The sequence below is a fragment of the Podarcis cretensis genome (assembly GCF_951804945.1).
Source record: "Podarcis cretensis genome assembly, chromosome: 2".
In the NCBI taxonomy this organism is placed as follows: domain Eukaryota; kingdom Metazoa; phylum Chordata; class Lepidosauria; order Squamata; family Lacertidae; genus Podarcis; species Podarcis cretensis.
The window spans coordinates 331,776-352,575 of record NC_137171.1 but is presented as its reverse complement, the minus strand read 5'-3'; the positions used below and the strand labels follow the sequence as shown (position 1 = coordinate 352,575).

At 43.0% G+C, this 20,800-nt stretch overlaps 2 protein-coding genes across 9 annotated transcripts in view; both read right to left on the bottom strand.

Moving 5' to 3' along the window:
* Positions 1-2,411, bottom strand: part of GMIP (GEM interacting protein) — a 97,965-nt gene extending 95,554 nt beyond the window's left edge. The window contains exon 1 of one of the 3 annotated variants that reach the window (XM_079967804.1): positions 659-2,411. In XM_079967804.1, coding sequence (XP_079823930.1) covers positions 659-914 — 256 coding nt within the window. In that variant the 5' untranslated portion in view covers positions 915-2,411. The remainder of the gene's footprint in view (positions 1-658) is intronic. The other 2 variants (XM_079967799.1, XM_079967800.1) reach the window with 2 other exon arrangements.
* Positions 2,412-4,357: 1,946 nt separating this feature from the next.
* On the bottom strand, positions 4,358-19,896 carry NXNL1 (nucleoredoxin like 1). 6 transcript variants are annotated; one of them, XM_079967874.1, is made up of 8 exons: positions 19,748-19,896; positions 16,225-16,320; positions 15,864-16,017; positions 9,719-9,819; positions 9,048-9,197; positions 8,714-8,940; positions 7,940-8,314; positions 4,358-7,089 (listed from the first exon to the last, which is right to left on the bottom strand). In XM_079967874.1, the coding sequence occupies exons 7-8, from the start codon at positions 8,263-8,265 to the stop codon at positions 6,792-6,794; spliced, it is 624 nt and encodes a 207-aa protein (XP_079824000.1). In that variant the 5' UTR covers positions 8,266-8,314; positions 8,714-8,940; positions 9,048-9,197; positions 9,719-9,819; positions 15,864-16,017; positions 16,225-16,320; positions 19,748-19,896; the 3' UTR covers positions 4,358-6,791. The 6 variants fall into 6 exon arrangements, with proteins under 6 accessions (XP_079824000.1, XP_079823999.1, XP_079824002.1 ...); XM_079967873.1 differs by lacking the exons at positions 16,225-16,320; positions 19,748-19,896 and having other exon boundaries at positions 15,864-16,193; XM_079967876.1 differs by lacking the exons at positions 16,225-16,320; positions 19,748-19,896 and having other exon boundaries at positions 8,770-8,940; positions 15,864-16,193.
* Between the last annotated feature and the right edge of the window lie 904 nt (positions 19,897-20,800).

Here is a 20,800-nt window from a genome sequence, read left to right as displayed (position 1 = left end):
AAGAGTAGCTAGTGAATGGGACATTGCGCTGTCAGAACACCTGACACACAAGCAGAGAGTCCTAAGTGGTTCATCAAAAATAGACCACTTTTATGCAACTTAGCTTTTCTCCTATGTTAATTGATCCACACAGCCCACTAAACCCCCTGCTCCACAGATTACTATGTGGAGAGGCTTTATTGAGAACTAATTTGATTCACCTTTTTCTTCTTATATGTGATAATTGTATGTGGCATTTCATTCTCAGTTGTCTCCTGGTTTCCCCCTCCCCTCTGTATTTTCATCTCATTTTTCTATTTTTATTTTGTACATTCATTATTTTTACTGCATTTTGTATGTGCTTGTTGGTAACCATTCTATATGAAAAAATGACCATCATAATAATTAACAGATTGCCTCTACTAAACGTAACAGTTTTTAAAATAAAAAAACCATATATTCCTCAAAAATTGTATTTTGAGATGAATGTTTGAAAACAAAGTCTGAAGATTCATTGTAGAAATGGAACAGAACCAGAAGTAAAAAAATCATGCAGAAAACAGCAGAGAAGGGAGGCAGATTCACCCCTCCCAAGCTTAGCTAACTCCCTGGCCCTTCCAAGTTACTTGGAGGAAGTGTGAGATGACTCACAAATAAATAAAATGCTTCCAATACTTGCCATCTTGCTGGAAAAGTTCCCGGAAATGCTGGAACTGTTTGTCCATTTCTCTGAGATGCGTAGTGACCTGAAGCAGCTGGTTGGGGCAGAGAGTCACACATCCCATGCCTTCCCCAGAGGTGGATGTCTGCACAGAAGCCCAAACAGCACTCAGGAAACCTGAATCACTGGCTAAGAGCCCATTGCCCAGTGGTGACTGGCTGCCATTGCAAGGGCAGGTGGAATCATTGTGGTCCCTGGCCTTATTCATGTTCATCCCTCAGAGCTTGGACACAGATGACAAGTACCACAAGCACAACTGCCTTCGGTGCTAGAGATTCCCCTGTCACGTGCCTCCCTTGAACAGCCCACAGGCTTCAGCATTTGTTGTAAGACCCCCAACTATTTCCTAGGCATCCATGGTCTTCATTCGTGAATTGTCCTCAGATTCTGAAGGCACACGACTGTTCTTTTCCAAGGGCTCAGCGGTTCTCCCAGTGAGTCAGAGTTCTTCAAGTGGGGCTGTTGCGAAGATGTCATGACTGGGAGGGGAGTTCCAGAGGCATTGATTGGGAACAGTTAAGGCACAGGTGCCTTAGAATAGTCATAGAATCATGCCTTGGCATAGTCTTCAAATGAAAGGTCCAGTCTGACAGTTCTGTGGAACACACACCCAGCACCAGAGAAAGCCCTTCATTTCCCAGAGACAGATATTCATTCCTCTCTTGAAAATGGCAGGAGCGAAATGGTTTTCCTTTCTTTCTTCTTGGAGAGCTCTGTCAGATTCTCGAGCTAAGGTGTGCCCTAGATTGAGGAATGAGGTCAGGAGAAAGGATTCTCGTTCGCTGTTGGCCTCATCACACAAGAGGATGTACTAAAGTCATTGCCTGAAAGCTGTACCCCAGGAGAGTCTTATGCGTCCAGCGGGTCTGCGTCTCTTTTCGTTTAAACCAGGTCCAGGGACGCCAGACTCAGAAGTGTTGGTAAATGTCACATGTCTGTGAGGAATCATGGATGAGCCATTTGGGTTACAGGGCGTCAGACAGGGCAGATTTTCCACATTCCATTTGCAGGAGTGATGACATTGGAGGCTTCCCGGAGTGTCTCTGCCCAACACAGGAGGAAGCAATCCTCCCACCTTTCTCCCTTTTATTAACCATTTCCTACCTGAAGGCCTTGTATATGTTTTCTAGGGAGTCTGATTCAAAGCCCCAAGAGGTAGAACACGTGCCTTCTCAACGAACGGAGGATAATGGCATAGGGTTGCCTATATCCACCCACCAGCCCTCAAGGCCCTATTCCTGTACCTTTAAAAGCAGCCTAGCAAGTAGAAATTTAATGTGGCAGAGAAAAAAGTGAAGTGCCTAGGACAAGATGGAAGTTGTGAATTAGGTAATCCCCTAGTTGAAATCAGCAATCTACTCTCTTTCAGCTTCAGGCCCTGTATCTCCAGTATGGGGATAATAGTACTGGCTTGCCTTACAAGGTTGTAATAATTTTTGTGGATATATGTAAAGCACTTTGAACATTCTCAGGTACTAAGAAAATATTATGAATGCCAGTGTTTAAAGCTACACTAATAATACAAATGCTACTTTTCAGTATCTATAATCTTTGAGAATTCTTGGAGAACAGGTGAGGTTACCTGCGGACTGGAGTTGGGCAAATCTTGTCCCCATCAAAAAGGTGGGGGAAAAAGAAGACTCAAGTAACTACTGAGTCAGTAGTCAATACCGGGAAAGGTCCTAAAACAGATAATTCAACAGTCGGTCTGTGAGCACTTTGAAAAGGATGCTGTGATTACTAAAACCCAGCATGGTCTTAGTGTATCTTAATAATAATAATAATAAATTTTATTTATACCCCGCCCTCCCCAGCCAAGACCGGGCTCAGGGCGGCTAACAACCAATAATAAAAACAAGTTGGTTAAAATACAATTTAAAAGATTAAGATACAAGATTAAAACATTAGGGTGCAATCTCTTCATAGGAGGAGAAAGGAAAAAGGAAGAGGGGGAGGGAATCAAACTGATTCTAAGCCAAAGGCCAGGTGGAACAACTCTGTCTTACAGGCCCTGCGGAAAGAAATCAGATCCCGCAGGGCCCTGGTCTCAAGAGACAGAGCATTCCACCAGGCTGGAGCCAGTGCTGAGAAGGCCCTGGCTCTGGTTGAAACTAATCTAAGTTCCTAATGGCCCGGGACCTCTAGGCTGTTGCTAAATATGGACCTTAAGGTCCTTCGTAGGGCATACCAGAAGAGGCAGTCCCGTAGGTATGAGGGTCCTAGGCCGTGAAGGGCTTTAAAGGTCAAAACCAGCACCTTAAATCTGACCCTGTACTCCACTGGGAGCCATTGCAGCTGGAAAAGCACTGGGTGAATATGCTCCCATGGCAGAGACCCCATGAGGAGCCTCGCTGCAGCATTCTGCACCTGCTGGAGTTTCTGGGACAGCTTCAAGTGCAGCCCCGTGTAGAGCAAATTACAGTAGTCAAGCCTGGAGGTGACCATCGCATGGATCACTGTGGCCAAGTCGGGGCAGGAAAGGTAAGGGACCAACTGCTTGATACGGTGAAGGTGGAAAAATGTGACATTGGCTGTTGTTGTAACCTGCGCCTCCATGGAAAGGGAGGCATCAAGGATTACACCCAAACTCTTAACGGGAGGCAATGGCACTAATTGGGCCCCCACAAGAGAAGGGAGTTGGTCCCTCATCCCCATACCATCCCGACCCAGCCAGAGGACCTCTGTCTTCAAAGGATTTAGTTTCAATCTGCTCCCACGAAACCATCCAGCCACAGCTGCCAAACATCTGGTCAGTGTGTCAGGGATCGAGTCGGTATGACCATCCATCAGCAGATAGAGCTGAGTGTCATCAGCATATTGGTGACAACCCAGTCCAAAGCTCTTGATAAGGGGGCACATAAAGATGTTAAAAAGCATCAGGGAGAGGATTGCGCCCTGCGGCACTCCACACACCAAGGGGTGACGTGATGACATCTCCCTCCCTAGTGCCACCCTCTGTCCCTGACCAGAGATAAAAGAGCACAGCCGTTTACGGGCTATGCCCTGTATCCCCCCATCGGTGAGGCGGTGGTCCAAAAGATCATGATCAACCATGTCAAAGGCTGCTGACAAATCTAAGAGAACTAGCAGTCCTGACCCGCCTCGATCCAGTTGTCTGCGGAGATCATCTGTTAGGGCGACCAGAGCCGTCTCGGTCCAAAAACCAGGATGGAATCCAGACTGAAATGGATCTAAAGCCGATGTTTCCTCCTGAAACCTACCAAGCTGTTCAGCAACTGTTTTCTCAATTACCTTACCCAGATATGGGAGATTTGAAACTGGGCGGTAATTGGATAGATCTAAAGGATCTAGTGAAGTTTTATTTAAGAGCGGACACACCATTGCTTCCTTCAGCTCCCCTGGGAATATCCCTGTGCCAAGGGACAAATTGATAATTTCAACCAGGGGGGTCCGCGCAATATCTGGGCACGCCCTAATCAGCCAAGAAGGGCACGGATCAAGGAGGCAGGTGGTGGGCCTACCAGCTTGGAGGAGTCTATCCACATCAGCAGGGAGTATCCGATCGAAATGGTCTAACACTGGACCCAAAGACAGTCAAGGGGCCTCCAGTTCTGTCACTGTATCTAAATTGGCGGGGAGGTCACAGCGGAGCAACAGGACTTTCTCCGCAAAAAAAGCTCGCAAATGCCTCACAGCTGTGGGTCAAATGCATTTACTGACAGCAGTTCTCCAAGGTTCAAGACACTCCCAGCCCTGCCTGGAGATGCCAGGGATTGAACCCAGGAGCATCTGCATGCAAAGCACAGTTACATAATTTTGTCACAACAGACAGTGAGATGATTACCATAGTATTTGGTGGAAGATGAACTGCAATGGAATGGATCCAGTACTGCATGTCACAAACACAGGGCGAAATAGAAAATGATGCCTTCTTACATCCCTTCTTAAAGTGTTCCTTTAAAAAAGATTTAGTGAGTACACCATTCTTAGTTTATACACTTCTTGGTATGCCCTCACTCCTTAGTCATCTTCTTTCTCTACCAACCAACAGTTGCAAACAACTTAGTAGCCCCTGTACCTGGTTCAGGAAAGCAAGAGAGAAATGGTCATAATAAATTAATAAAAACACATTCTTGTAAGGAGGATCTGCGCATGTCTGTGTGTGGTGCAACACAGAGCACCATGGCAAATCACATGTCTTCTTCCATGAGCTATCAGAGGAAAGCCAGAGCGGAGTCATAGGTTGGCAGACGCCATGCATCTCAAGCAATACTTTTCCCAATGTGGTACCCCCCCTGAAGACTTTCTGGTCTACAACTGCCATCAGCCCAAACCCGCAAGGCCAATGGTCAGGGATGATGGGAAGTGTGGTCCGGTTACAACTGGAGGGCACCAGGTGGGCCAAGACTGGTGTACTATAGAGGACCAAACAAAGCATGATGTTTGCCACATATTTCATCCTTGCAGAGCTGCTTTGGTTTTAACAGCCAGCATACGGAAAGGGGCCAAGTCAGATTAGAACCCTGGCAGGGGGTGAGCAGGGCTTTAGCACTTTGCTTCTGCTCAGATCCCAATTGGAATAGGAATACTCCCCACACTCCACCTGCTATTTGCTGAGGAATTAAAGCTCAGAAGCAAAACTAAACCACTGATCTTTCTCTTTTCATAAGCAGTATATGTTTGAAAATGTTCCCTTCTCCTTTTTATGCCTTCTTTGGTGATGCCGTATTTTATTTGTGCACTTATCTATCATTTTTTATTTTTGAAGTTTATATATCACCCACTCAGCTTCAAAGTCATTTAGGAGAATCGTAATTTCAAACAGCACCACAATAAGACAAAAGCTACAAAATCAGCAGTCGACCAATGACACAGTAGAAAATAAAACCTGACAAAGCAATGCCTGTTGAAAGCCATGGTATGTTTTTTACAGATTGATAAGAAGAACCTGAAGTTTCTAGTATGAATGTGTTCCACAAGGAAAATGCTACCACACAGAAGGCCTTGCACCAAGTGAATGTTAATTTGGGTTTACAGTAGTTATTGTCTGAGCCTAAAGCAAGTTGTAACAGAATATTCCAGTGATGGAACAGGGAGAGCCATATGAAAGCAGACACTACTGTATATAGTAAGCAAAAAAAAGCACATCTGCATACATTTTTTTAAAATTTATGCATTGATAACTTCCTTATCAATGCGCTCTGTGTAGTGCTGCCTTTGAATCATTAAAGTTTTATTATAATTAAGTGGTATATAAATGTTAGGAAATAAATAAAAGACAGTTCAGAAGCTGCAACACCTGTCCCCCAAATCCTGCACTGGTTGCCTATTTGCATCCAATTCAAGGTGCTTATGTTCATGTACAAAACCCTACATCATTTGGCTTCCCTGATAACTGAAGGAGCACCTGTAAGATCAACAGAGGAGGCTTTTCTGGTGGAGCTGGCACCCCTTAAAACTCACAGGGCAGTGGCACATAGGAAGGCTTTCTCTGCGGTTTCCTGCCCATTTAGGGACTCCCTCCCCTTGGAGGTGCATCTGGCACCACCATTGTACTTCTTTTGCCGATGAGTCAAGATACACCTCTTTGCCCAGGCTTTTGGGAGCAAATGAGTCATTTTTGACTGAGTAGTTCTGCTGCTTCTACACAGTAGCACTGTAATCCCTATGTTGCTTTAATTATGGTTTTAAGTGATGTTTTACTGACATTTAATATGTTGCATTGAATGTATGCACATCCTGGCACGCTGCAGTCAAGGGAGGGTAGCAAATTCAAGCAAACAAATCCACATGGGCGTCTTCTGCTATTCAAGTAGAAGGGGCAAATGCTAGACACAGTTCCCAGGAGCCACTGAAAATCTGCATGAACAACCCTCACCCACCAGACTCCCACATTCTATGCTTTCACAAGATATTGTCCACACACTTTCATTACTATCTTCACAGTCATAAAGGCTAGAATTTTTTTATATAGAAAAGTAAAAGGCACTTAGATTTTCAGAAGCCTGAAATCTGTTCTCAGTAACAATTTCTGTGCTTGTAGGTAACAATCATTATCCTGCACACAGGCCATGGGTTGGGAAGAGTTAAGCTCACCTACAACAAAGCTACGATGGGAAGAAATGTCCTGTCAGGAGAACACTGCTTCTTCCTTGTCATCTTTGCTTCCCCTTCTGCTTTTGTTGCTTGCAAGCTTGTATTTGAGCCGGCGGATGGGATCCATGATGCTCCTCAGAGCCACGTTGTCAAAGTCCTGGGCCAGGAGGAAGTTCCTCTCCACCAGGTCAGCTGCCTCCTGCCAGTTCCTGAAGCAAGCAGGGCCCACCTGCTTAATCTCCTCCACTGCGTTTGCAGCAATGACTTCTCCGTTTGGTTTCAACACCACCACCACTGGGGGGTTTGTCACAGAAAATCTCAATTCCAGTTCCCTGGAAGTTAATACAGAAAGAGAGATGAAGCTCCAAGGTTTTGAATAAAAGTTTGAAGTCTGGAAAACAATGGGTTTTGCTTGTTAGTTAGTTAGTTAGTTAGTTAGTTAGTTAGTTTCAAAACTGAATTGCTTGCATGATGATTGCTCATTTCCTTTGCCCAGCTACTAACTCTGAGCATATCTGCACATTATATATCATGGGGATGCCACCAAAAACCTCTGTGTCAAGTTCTTTTCCCCTGCAACATATAAGATCACTTACTCAGTATTGTGACATCATCATATTATGCATTTTCCCACCTTCAGTAGTGGGAGCAGTGATCTCCTCTTGGGAAAGTGGACTGGCGGTGGGCCCTGGTGACTCTGAAGGTGAAGCCAAGTCAGGAGGCAAGGGTGGAGCTTCAGGGAGACAGAACAGGGTGCAGAAAGGCACCCCATTGGGATGCTCCCTGGGGAGGACCCTCCTCCCCTGAGGACTTTTGGTATTCCAGGACTCTGACGTGGTTGGTCCTATTCTGCTGCGTCCCGCCCAGCGGTTGTCTTTGAGCAACTCCCCCCCCCCCACCTCGTCCTGATCTGCCCAGCCTATCCACACCTCCCGAAAACTCAGTCCAAGGCATGAAGGAGAAGCTACCCCTTGCAATTCAACAGTTCACCACATGGGTGTGCTGCACAACCATGCAGCAGCTCCTGGCAAAGGTCATAGAATCATAGAATCTTAGAGTTGGAAGGGACCCAAGGGTCATCTAGCCCAACCCCTGGCAATGCATAAACTATGCAAATATGCCTCTGGTGACTCACTTTGAATTTGGCCATTGTGTAAGCTGTCTAAGCACTGGAATCCCTACCTCCTGAATTCATCCTGGAAGGGCAAAAACAACCATCTCTTGGGCATGGTCTTCAGAAACTTGTCTTGCTTCTCCTCAGTCTCATCCAGTGAGACAAAGACCAGGACCAGCTGGGATGCTCTCTCCACGTAAAATTCATCTGTGAGCCTCACAAAAAAATCTTTCAGGATGGGTGCAAACTCTTGGCATCGAAGACATTCACCAGAGCTAAAATACAGAAGCATAATCTTGTTCTCCAATGCTTGGGTTAGCTCACGTTCCAGCTCCAACTTATCCTTCTCCTTGTTGTTCACAATCAGGGTCTTGTTGGTAAAAATGGCAGCCATGGCTTTAGACTGATTTTTGTGCTAATGGTGCCATACACCAATTTTAAGACTGAAAAGGAACAAGAAGGCAGTATGAGGGAAATTAATCTTTTTTTAGCTTCATCATGCATTCATAGAATTTATTTTTATTGAATTATTGATTCAAGTATGCAGGGTGGCGTGGGGGAGTGCTAAAACGGACTGTACTACTTCAGACTACAGGTGGGGAAGGCATAAAAAATATAGGTGGTGTAAAAAAAGAGAGATCTGCACATAATAAAAACAAAATGCAACAAATTATTTGGTTCCCCACATTCTACCACTGCCCAGCTCTGCCATTAGTTGTGAGGCCCCAAAATTAAGCACAATGAACAGAATGTTCGACAGAGTTGACAAAAGGCCAGCTTCAAATCCCTGCTCAGCTATGAAGCAAAATGGGAGACTTAGGGTCACTTTCTGTCTAACCTACCTCTGATGGCAGCTAGCGAGGTTAGCCAAGGAGCAATAAATGGCTATTGCCCTTACCAGAAACCATTTCATGGCAAGCAATAGATATCGGTGTGACTTGGAAAGCACTAAACAGACCTCCTCTGGCAAATCATTCCATTTGGAACTAGGTTTTCCCACAAAGATCTTGAGAAATAAGGCATTTCCGTTCAGGCTGGGGCTTTGCCAAGACTCCAGCAGTGAAAACAACTACAAGAACAAAAAAAAACATTATTAAAGGTCTAGAGGGGTCTTAAGAAAGTCTTGGAAATGCAATCTAGTCTGTACATGTTAATGATACAGTCAGATTGTTGTACCTTCCAGGTGTCACGTAGTGTCCTCCCAAGGATGGGGACTCCAGTCTTCTTCTAAGTAAAGAATATATTAATGCGGAGGGGAATCTTGGACATAAAAATCACACAGAAACACTGTTTTGAGCTATCTCGCTTGCCAGAAGAACTCAGATGCTGTGGAAAATAACAAGGATTAACATCAAAATGACTTATGTGAACTATCAGGAAAGATTATGAAAAGCAGTAGAAGTATGAGATGATCAGATCCCCCCCCCCCCGACCTCGGAGCATGGTGAAGTCCCCCTGAAAAATTATAATTTGGCATAATATTTGGACTGTTTGATTATTAAATAATATGTATAATTCGGAATATATGATGAGGTTTGATTGGATTGTTAAAATGGATATATATATATATATATATATATATATACACACATCAATGTGATACAGTTCCATTTTTCTCACCTTGAAGACATCTCCATGCCCAGAATAAGAAGCCAGAGTTCTTACATTGTTCAGTGTTTTGTATCATTAGAAACCTCCTTCTTTCATTCCTTGTGCAGCTGAGATCCTCCTCTTCACATTTCAGTGTGACACTACCCTTGCCTTGCTGCTAGTTTGGATCACTGACGTGCATGACCTTTATGCTGGATTTCACCTCCCTCCCTATTAATAGAATCCACAGCCAGTACCTTAATCTTCTTAAAGCAGACCTTTGGAGATAATATGATCCATGCACTGCTTGCCAGAAATCTGTTTGTTGTACTGATAGCTTCCTGGGCAGGTGATAATCCTGATCAAATAAAAGAAAAAGAGTTACTTGGTTGTGCTCTCTGTGTCATCCTATAATATTGTTTTTTCACAAGTGTGCACAGCTACGGTGACTTGTTGGCAAACAAATACATGTAGTAATTAAATTATTTCTACTCCACGTTTCCATAAGATGTCCAAGGCAGCCTAAAACCCTTAAAGCTAATAAAATTAGAATACAAAAAACTGAGAGAAAAGATGATATGGCAGGTAAAATTCAAGACTGAACAACAAAAAATTGAAACACCCTGTGTGTGTCAAACGAAACATACAATCAGGGGAAAAAATAAAAGCAGATTACCACAGCCCAAACATCTTTCTAAAGTAGAAAGGTTTTCACATGGCAGTGGAAGGTCACCAGGGGGAGTGAGAAACGTGGGCCTTCCAAAGCAAGGAGCTTCACAGACTGAATGCAGACAAAGAGAAAGAAGGCTCTCTACCTAATACCAAAGCCCCACTTTAGATGTTGGTGGGAACATAAAGGATGACCTCCATTGTTCCTCTAAAATAAGTCTCAAAACAAAAAACATATTCTCCTACATTGTGTAAGAAGCATGTAAAAAAAAAAATAGCCCCCTGCCCAGCTCAAAACACCTAAATTATCCATAAAAATAATAAATAGCAAACCAAAAACCAAAATATAAGGGCAGAGTAAAATATCTCATAGCAAAACATAGAAGGGAATAGAAGACTGCATTGAGCTCTGCAACGATCCCTCTGGTTTGGTTCATACATTGTTTTAAACCAAATCATACCTAAGCACGAAAGAGCATGTAGCATTTACAGCAAAAATTGCATTTGCTTTGGGGGCCCTGCAAGCCATGGTTTGACTTAGCATTACTGAAATATACTCAGAGTCGCAAAGTGATTTCATGCTCTTTATTCAGCTCATAGTGGTGAGGAGGAATGAATCCAAGTCCCCTTAAAGTATCTGCTTTATATACATTATTTACACAATGGGCTGCACATGATTGGCTAATTCTGGAATTCTACTGTAAGCCAATCAGGTTGTGGATTCACTTATATCTGGAGCGTGATTGGGTGGTTCCTGCCAACCAATCATACTGCTGCATTGTTTTAGGACCAATCAGACTGCTGCCTTTTGGATCCTGTTGTTCTAGGACCAATCAGACTGCTGCAGTTTGGATCCTATTCAACTCAGTACATAACAATTACGTCTAAACTCAGGCTCATGGTTTGCTGTGCTCTAGAAGCCTGTTGGAGTTTGGTGTACATATCAGTGAAGTGATATATGTGCTGTGAACAGACATGAGATTTCAGATGAAGAGCAGTTGTTGTTTAGTTGTGTCCGACTCTTTGTGACCCCATGGACCAGAGCACGCCAGGCACTCCTGTCTTCCACTGCCTCCCGCAGTTTGGTCAAACTCATATTAGTAGCTTCGAGAACACTGTCCAACCTTTTGACTTTACAGGAGCCAGAATCTAGTACCAAAAGGGTACTGGAACTGATTCAAGAATTTGGACAGGTAGCAGGCTTTAAGTTGTACAAAATGAAAACTAAGGTTTTAGAGAAAAATTTAACTGTGAATGAGAGAAAGAAGTTCCAGGAGGAGACAGGATTAACATTGGTCAAGAAAGTGAAATATTTAGGGGTTAACATGACTGCCAAGAATGTGAATCTGTTTAAGGATAATTATGAAAAATGTTGGATTGAAGTGAAAAAAGACTTAGAAATATGGTCAAATTTGAAGCTATCATTGCTAGGTCGAATTGCTTTGATAAAAATGAATGTATTGCCAAGGATGAACCACTGGCAGTCATCTTTGAGAATTCCTGGAGAACAGGCGAAGTCCGGGCAGACTGGAGGAGGGCAAATGTTGTCCCTATTTTCAAAAAGGGGGAAAGAGAGGACCCAAATAATTACTGCCCAGTCAGTCTGACATCAATACCGGGGAAGATTCTGGAGCAGATCATTAAGCAAACAGTCTGTGAGCACCTAGAAAGGAATACTGTGATCACCAATAGTCAGCATGGATTTCTGAAAAATAAGTCGTGTCAGACTAACCTGATCTCGTTTTTTGACAGAATTACAAGCCTGGTAGATGAAGGGAATGCAGTGGATGTAGCCTACCTTGATTTCAGCAAGGCATTTGACAAGGTGCCCCATGATATTCTTGTAAAGAAGCTGGTAAAATGCGGACTTGACTATGCTACCACTCAGTGGATTTGTAACTGGCTGTCTGACCGAACCCAAAGGGTGCTCATCAATGGTTCCTCTTCATCCTGGAGAAGAGTGACTAGTGGGGTGCCACAGGGTTCTGTCTTGGGCCCGGTCTTATTCAACATCTTTATCAATGACTTGGATGATGGACTCAAGGGCATCCTGATCAAATTTGCAGATGACACCAAACTGGGAGGGGTGGCTAACACCCCAGAGGACAGGATCACACATCAAAACGACCTTGACAGATTAGAGAACTGGGCCAAAAAAATCAAGATGAATTTTAACAGGGAGAAATGTAAAGTATTGCACTTTGGCAAAAAAAATGAGAGGCACAAATACAAGATGGGTGACCCCTGGCTTGAGAGCAGTACATGTGAAAAGGATCTAGGAGTCTTGGTTGACCACAAACTTGACATGAGCCAACAGTGTGACGCGGCAGCTAAAAAAGCCAATGCAATTCTGGGCTGCATCAATAGGAGTATAGCATCTAGATCAAGGGAAGTAATAGTGCCACTGTATTCTGCTCTGGTCAGACCTCACCTGGAGGACTGTGTCAAACTGGAACGTGTCCAGAGGAGGGCAACCAAAATGGTCAAAGGCCTGGAAACGATGCCTTATGAGGAACGGCTAAGGAAGCTGGACATGTTTAGCCTGGAGAAGAGGAGGTTAAGGGGTGATATGATAGCCATGTTCAAATATATAAAAGGATGTTACTTAGAGGAGGGAGAAAGGTTGTTTTCTGCTGCTCCAGAGAAGCGGACACGGAGCAATGGTTCCAAACTGCAAGAAAAAAGATTCCACCTAAACATTAGGAAGAACTTCCTGACAGTAAGAGCTGTTTGACAGTGGAATTTGCTGCCAAGGAGTGTGGTGGAGTCTCCTTCTTTGGAGGTCTTTAAGCAGAGGCTTGACAACCATATGTCAGGAGTGCTCTGATGGTGTTTCCTGCTTGGCAGGGGGTTGGACTTGATGGCCCTTGTGGTCTCTTCTAACTCTATGATTCTATGATTCTATGTTGTTTTTGTTTCAATCATTGCAAATTATAGACAAGGTGGACTGTTTCAAGAAGTGGCAGAGAGATATTTCCAGATTTGTCTGGCAGGGCAAGAAGCCTCGAATAAAATTTAAGATATTAACTGATGCTAAAGAAAGAGGTGGATTTGCCCTGCCAGACCTTAAACTTTACTATGAATCAGCTGCTTTTTGCTGGTTGAAAGAATGGCTGCTTCTTGAAAACACTGATGTGCTGGATTTAGAAGGTTTTAATAATGTATTTGGTTGGCATGCATATTTGTGGTATGATAAGGTGAAAGCACATAAAGCGTTTAAAAACCATATTGTTAGAAAAGCACTGTTTAATGTTTGGATAAGATATAAGGATTTGTTAGAAAATAAAACCCCAAGATGGTTGTCACCAATGGAAGCGAAGGCACAGAAAAAACTTAATATGGAGGCCAAATGGCCGAAATATTGAGAAATTTTGGAACAAGATGGAGACAGAGTAAAACTGCAGTTTTGAAAAATTAAAAAACAAAGTGCGAGATTGGCTCCATTATTATCAAATAATGGAGACATATAATTTAGACAAAAAAGTTGGCTTCCAGGTGGAAAAATCAAAGTTGGAAACAGAAGTGCTAGATCCCAAAATTAAGAATTTGTCAAGAATGTATAACTTGCTGTTGAAATGGAACACTTAGGATGAAACGGTGAAATCTGCTATGATTAAATGGGCACAAGATGTTGGACATAACATTATGATGGCTGACTGGGAACAGTTATGGACCACTGGTATGAAATTTACGGCATGTAATGCCCTAATTTAATGAAAATGATTTATAGGTGGTACATGACACCAGTCAAGCTTGCAAAAATTTACCATTTGCCTGAAAATAAATGTTGGAAATGTAATGAGACTGAAGGTACATTCTTTCACCTTTGGTGGACATGCCCAAGGATTAAGACATTCTGGGAGACGATTTCTAATGAAATGAAAAAGGCATTTAAATATAACTTTCTGAAGAAACCAGAGGCCTTTCTCCTGGGCATGGTCGGCCAATTGGTGCCAAAGAAGGACAGAACTTTATTTATGTATGCAACAACAGCAGCAAGAATACTCATCGCGAAGTATTGGAAGACACAAGATTTACCCACCCGGGAAGAATGGCAGTTGAAGCTGATGGACCCAGCTCCTGCCCACCTAGCAGTTCAAAAGCACCCTTAAGTGCAAGTAGATAAATAGGTACCGCTTCATAGCGGGAAGGTAAACGGCGTTTCCATGTGCTGCGCTGGTGCTGGCTCGCCAGAGCAGCTTCGTCATGCTGGTCACGTGACCTGGAAGTGTCTTCGGACAGCGCTGGCTCCCGGCCTCTTAAGTGAGATGAGCGCACAACCCTAGAGTCTGTCTAGACTGGCCCGTACGGGCAGGGGTACCTTTACCTTTACCTTACATGTGGATGGGGTTAGCAAAGGAAGGTCCAATACCAACTGACTGAAGATGGAGAAAAGTAAAGCCTAGGGAAACACACTTTAATGACAGCAAGTCATTACTCAAGAAGGAATCAGTGAGAGAAGAATAGGTTGCCTTCCTGTCTATTGCTGCCACTGCCTCCCCTCCAGGTCAGGTAACTTATCACATGCAGTGTTGCCCTACTCCCACATAACCAAGGTGTGTACTTCGGTTACCACTTGTGGTTTGTCCGGGGCGGGGGCGGGCAAACAACCCATGAGCCCTGGATTGGACATAACCCTAAGTCAAACACTGCTTAGCTCTGAGTAGCACAGCAACAGCAGCAGGACCTGGGTAGAAAGAAAGTGGATGGATTATTATTTTTTGTGAATATCCACATGCTCACTTGTTCATCCACACTTAGCCATGAATTGGGAAACTAAGTCACAGAATGGATCAAAATCTGGGAATTTCTTAATATGCCAGATAATTGGGAATTTGCTTGGCATACAACAATGTGTGTTATCCTCAGAACCAAATTCAAGAATAGCTGGAAATGATGTTTTTCATAGAATCATAGAATCATAGAGTTGGAAGAGACCACAAGGGCCATTGAGTCCAACCCCCTGCCAAGCAGGAAACACCATCAGAGCACACCTGACATATGGTTGTCAAGCCTCTGCTTAAAGACTTCCAAAGAAGGAGACTCCATCACACTCCTTGGCAGCAAATTCCACTGTCGAACAGCTCTTACTGTCAGGAAGTTCTTCCTAATGTTTAGGTGGAATCTTTTTTCTTGTAGTTTGGAACCATTGCTCCGTGTCCGCTTCTCTGGAGCAGCAGAAAACAACCTTTCTCCCTCCTCTATGTGACATCCTTTTATATATTTGAACATGGCTATCATATCACCCCTTAACCTCCTCTTCTCCAGGCTAAACATGCCCAGCTCCCTTAGCCGTTCCTCATAAGGCATCGCTTCCAGGCCTTTGACCATTTTGGTTGCCCTCCTCTGGACACGTTCTAGTTTGTCAGTGTCCTTCTTGAACTGTGGTGTCCACAGTACTCCAGGTGAGGTCTGACCAGAGCAGAATACAGTGGCACTATTACTTCCCTTGATCTAGATGCAATACTCCTGTTGATGCAGCCCAGAATTGCATTGGCTTTTTTAGCTGCTGCGTCACACTGTTGGCTCATGTCAAGTTTGTGGTCAACCAAGACTCCTAGATCCTTTTCACTATACTTTTCACATATTTCACATGTTTTTACTATTAGTGTTATCTTTATTATTATTATTTTATTACTATATCACTGTATTTTCTTCTTGTACATTATTCTTGTAAATCACTTTGTAACATTATGTTATGGTAAGTGATTTGTATTCAAGAAACTAAATGACCTGTTAGTGTCTTGTAATATGACTCTCTCTCTGTCTGTGTAGCTCTTGACTCAATTGATACTACAGGAAACCCTCCCCCAGTGAACAGTTCATGTGAGTTCTCTAACAATAGGGTTCAGACAATACTATCAGATTCAGGAGTAATTCTGCTGATCTGGAAGTAGAGGAAAGGTCACTGGAACATCATGTACACAACAATTTCCATCATGATAGAAAGAGAAATTGAGCATAATGTCCTATCAAGGTTTTGCAGCTGAACAATTTGTACTGATTAATTTATGAGAGAAAATATGTCTCTCAAATAAATCTACATTGCCCACTGGTTTTGAAAACAAATGCTTTTTCAAAAAATAATACTAACCAGAGGCGCTTCATTTTGAATAGCTGTTACATCTTCTAGAACATTGTGACTTTTAACACACAACAAATATTCCTCTTCTTTACATATGCCACAGTTCTATTTGTAATAATAAAAGGAAGTAACTTCAAGCAACACTACTTAATAGTGTTTCCTGCTTGTGAAATGTTTAAATGTTATGGTTATGAAAATGTCTTGGGCTTTCTTCTCCTCGCTTCTTTTTTATTCCCCCAGATAATAAGTGTTTTTGTTTTGTTTTGTTTTTTAAAAAATAATTTTTATTAAGCACAAATTAGAAAACATACCTATTTACAACAAAAGAAAATACAAAAGAAAAAGAAAATACATATAATAAGTGTTTTTGGATTCTCAGTGCCTTGCCACTAAAACAGAGTTTCTTTAAAATTAGAGTATTGCACAAGAAAGCTAATAGTTCTGTTATAAGAATTTTAAGGTCATATATAAAAAAATTAAATGTTCATAACTGTACAGTGGTACCTCGGGTTACATACACTTCAGGTTACATACGCTTCAGGTTACACACTCTGCTAACCCAGAAATAGTACCTCGGGTTAAAAACTTTGCTTCAGGATGAGAACAGAAATTGGGCTGCAGCGGCGCAGTGGCAGCAGGAGGCCCCATTAGCTAAAGTGGTGCTTCAGGTTAAGAACAGTTTCAGGTCAAGAATGGACCTCCGGAACGAATTAAGTACGTAACCAGAGGTACCACTGTATATATAAACCACATGTCTGAAACCCCACAGATTAGGTCCTGAACAAATTGACCTCAAATAATTCTCTGCAAGGTCAAAGTGGGAAACCTCCCCATTGTCTCTTTCCTCACAAATCCTGTTTTAAGGGCACATTCAAGATATGAACATGGTGTGAGCCTGTGACCTGTGACCTAGATTCAGGAATTAAGTAGTTATAATAACAAAAGAGTAGCCAAAATCCAGATAATGCAATCAGGTAACTTGCCAGACAGGAGATAAACAACGCACTCAGATTTCTGTTGTAGACCACCTTTTCTGTGATGTATGTATGATGTTTCTGGGGGGTGGTCTTGGACTCCAGGGCGGGCAATTTAAAATGTCTATATAAGGGTGGGCACACCTTTGTTCTGGGTCCTCCTCCTCTCTCCTGCATGTGGGGGAGCACCCTGTTGCAACAGTTAATAAAGATCAGGCTTACTAGCTGCTTTTCTTCTCAATATTCTCTGGTTGGTCTCTGTTATTTTCTCCTACCGATAGAGAACCTACAAAAGGACTCTATATGGGCTCTTGGGTATCCCATAAGGGAAAAGGAGCAGTTTTTTTACTTATATCAGTTCTTTACCTGTATTAGAAATAATTTGGACAATAAATCTCCTATTCAAATACTATGCCCATCTATTTTCATGAAAACAAATCAGTTGCAGATATCAGTGAGGAAGACAGCATAATCAGTTTGCCTCCAGTAATAGTCTACATTAGCAATTAGCATAGAAGTCATGGCATTTAAGTAACCTATGTGCAGTATTACAGGCACCAAAAAACTACCTTTTAATTTGGCAAATTATGGACAGACCAGCCATTCACTATGGGGCAAAATGATGAATTTGACTGATCTGATCCATGGTTTTTATTGCACTGTAAGCCATGACAGTTATACATACCCGCCAATATTTCTCCAATGAAAATAAGGATGCCCTATTCAACAACAATATACTCCACTCATCTGACTGGGTTGCCCACTGTGGGTGGCTTCCAACATACGTAAAAACACAATAAACCATTTTTAAAAACTTTGCTGTACAGGTCTGCCCTCAGATGTCTTTTAAAGGTTGTATAGTTACTTATCTTCTTGGCTCAGGAGTCACTGCATTACCCCCCCCCCCCAAATTCTGGGGTCAAATCAGAAACTGTGATGGCTTCTGTAAATCCAGGACTGTGCCTGGAAAATTGAGACACTTGGAGGGTCTAAGTTATTTGGATCATGGATTATGCTGTTTTCAAGTCGCATTTTAATCAATGCTTTTTATATATGTTTTATATTTGCTGTTAGCTGCCCTGAGCCCGGTTTTGAAATCAAAATCAAATTTTATTATTATTATTATTATTATTATTATTATTATCCAGCAGTAATATCATTTTCTCTTAACTATTAAGTAAATTTAATGCTTTGGTAAAGTCAGAATTGGAAAATGGACACGACTGCCAACCTATACCGGGATGAGTTGGGTTTATATATCTGCTCAGTGCTGAAGAGCACAGGATGACCTTGGACAAATTATTTAACATTTCTCAGTTATTGAGGATAAAATGAGACATCCCATATGCATTCACTTGTGTTTGCTAGGAGGGAAGAATTTATCCACACATGGGATCCCATTATGATCCTATCAGCTGCACTGGGTTCTTTGCTCCCTCATCATCTAGCAGCAGCCATTTGATTGTCCGTGCTGGAAGATCAGTTCCCAGCAGACTCCTCTGGTCCCTGGACTATGTAAACCACTCTGGGGGCCTCTTTGATTACGGAGCAGAGTTAAAATCCTGTAAATATGTAATACAGTGGTACCTCGGGTTACATATGCTTCAGGTTACAGACTCCACTAACCCAGAAATAGTGTTTCAGGTTAAGAACTTTGCTTCAGGATGAGAACAGAAATCATGCTCTGGCGGCGCGGCGGCAGCGGGAGGCCCCATTAGCTAAAGTGGTGCTTCAGGTTAATAACAATTTCAGGTTAAGTACGGACCTCCGGAACGAATTAAATACTTAACCCGAGGTACCACTACACAGAAATTTGTTTTTCTTAACTGTGGATCAACAAATTGCATTACTTCTCTATGAGAGAAGTAAACCTTACTTGCTCCTGTATTTTGAATGCATACTTTGTTTACTTTTTACTACTTAGAAAAGCTGCCTTCCCCTGTATATGCAGCAGGGACTGGTGCTTGCTCAATTTCTAATCATCTCCTGAAACATGAATTCTCCATTAAAAGTACCAACAGGCGGCAATGTTATGACCAACTATGATCTTTCTATAGGCCTGCATTAGATGTTTAATAGCCTGGAGTCAGGCTTATGAACTTTGCTTTCATAGACTTGAATCGGATAAGGCGGACTACTGAAGTTAATTAAAGGCATGTTCAAATACAGTAAAAAAGGTAAAGGTACCCCTGCCCGTACCTTTCTTGACAGACTCTGGGGTTGTGCGCCCATCTCACTTAAGAGGCCAGGGGCCAGCGCTGTCCGGAGACACTTCCGGGTCACGTGGCCAGTGTGACATCGCTGCTCTGGCCAGAGCCAGAGCCAGAGCCAGAGCCGCACACGGAAACGCCGTTTACCTTCCCGCTGGTAAGCGGTCCCTATTTATCTACTTGCACCCGGAGGTGCTTTCGAACTGCTAGGTTGGCAGGCGCTGGGACCGAGCAGCGGGAGCGCACCCCGCCGCAGGGATTCGAACCGCCGACCTTTCGATCGGCAAGCCCTAGGCGCTGAGGCTTTAACCCACAGCGCCACCTGCGTCCCATGATCAAATACAGTACCTATGTCCAAAATGTAAGCAATATAACTTGAAACAGATTTCTCTTGTCATAAGCAAATTTATGTAAGCGTTGACATGAAATTATTTAGATTAGTAGCTTTAAGCCTTTTGAGACCTGCCATAAATGCTCAGGGAGACCTTTCTCATCCCCCCCCCCAGATATGTGATCACCAATAGTCAGCATGGATTTCTGAAAAATAAGTCATGTCAGACTAACCTGATCTCGTTTTTTGACAGAATTACAAGCCTGGTAGATGAAGGGAACGCAGTGGATGTAGCCTACCTTGATTTCAGCAAGGCATTTGACAAGGTGCCCCATAATATTCTTGTAAAGAAGCTGGTAAAATGCGGTCTTGACTATGCTACCACTCAGTGGATTTGTAACTGGCTGACTGACCGAACCCAAAGGGTGCTCATCAATGGTTCCTCTTCATCCTGGAGAAGAGTGACTAGTGGGGTGCCACAGGGTTCTGTCTTGGGCCCGGTCTTATTCAACATCTTTATCAACGACTTGGATGATGGACTCAAGGGCATCCTGATCAAATTTGCAGATGACACCAAACTGGGAGGGATGGCTAACACCCCAGAGGACAGGATCACACTTCAAAATGACCTTGACAGATTAGAGAACTGGGCCAAAACAAACAAGATGAATTTTAACAGGGAGAAATGTAAAGTATTGCACTTGGGCAAAAAAAATGAGAGGCACAAATACAAGATGGGTGATACCTGGCTTGAGAGCAGTACATGTGAAAAGGATCTAGGAGTCTTGGTTGACCACAAACTTGACATGAGCCAACAGTGTGACGCAGCAGGTAAAAAAGCCAATGCAATTCTGGGCTGCATCAATAGGAGTATAGCATCTAGATCACGGGAAGTAATAGTGCCACTGTATTCTGCTCTGTGCATGACTGAGTGAGTAGTGCAGAAGCTAGACTCCTCTTCCAAAGCAGCATTCACATTTGTTGAGTCACACTCAGCCTGAAAAAAGTTCTCCACCCCTGTGTGAGCCATGTTCCTTTCAGAGGTCATGCCTCACAGCCTCTGAATAAGG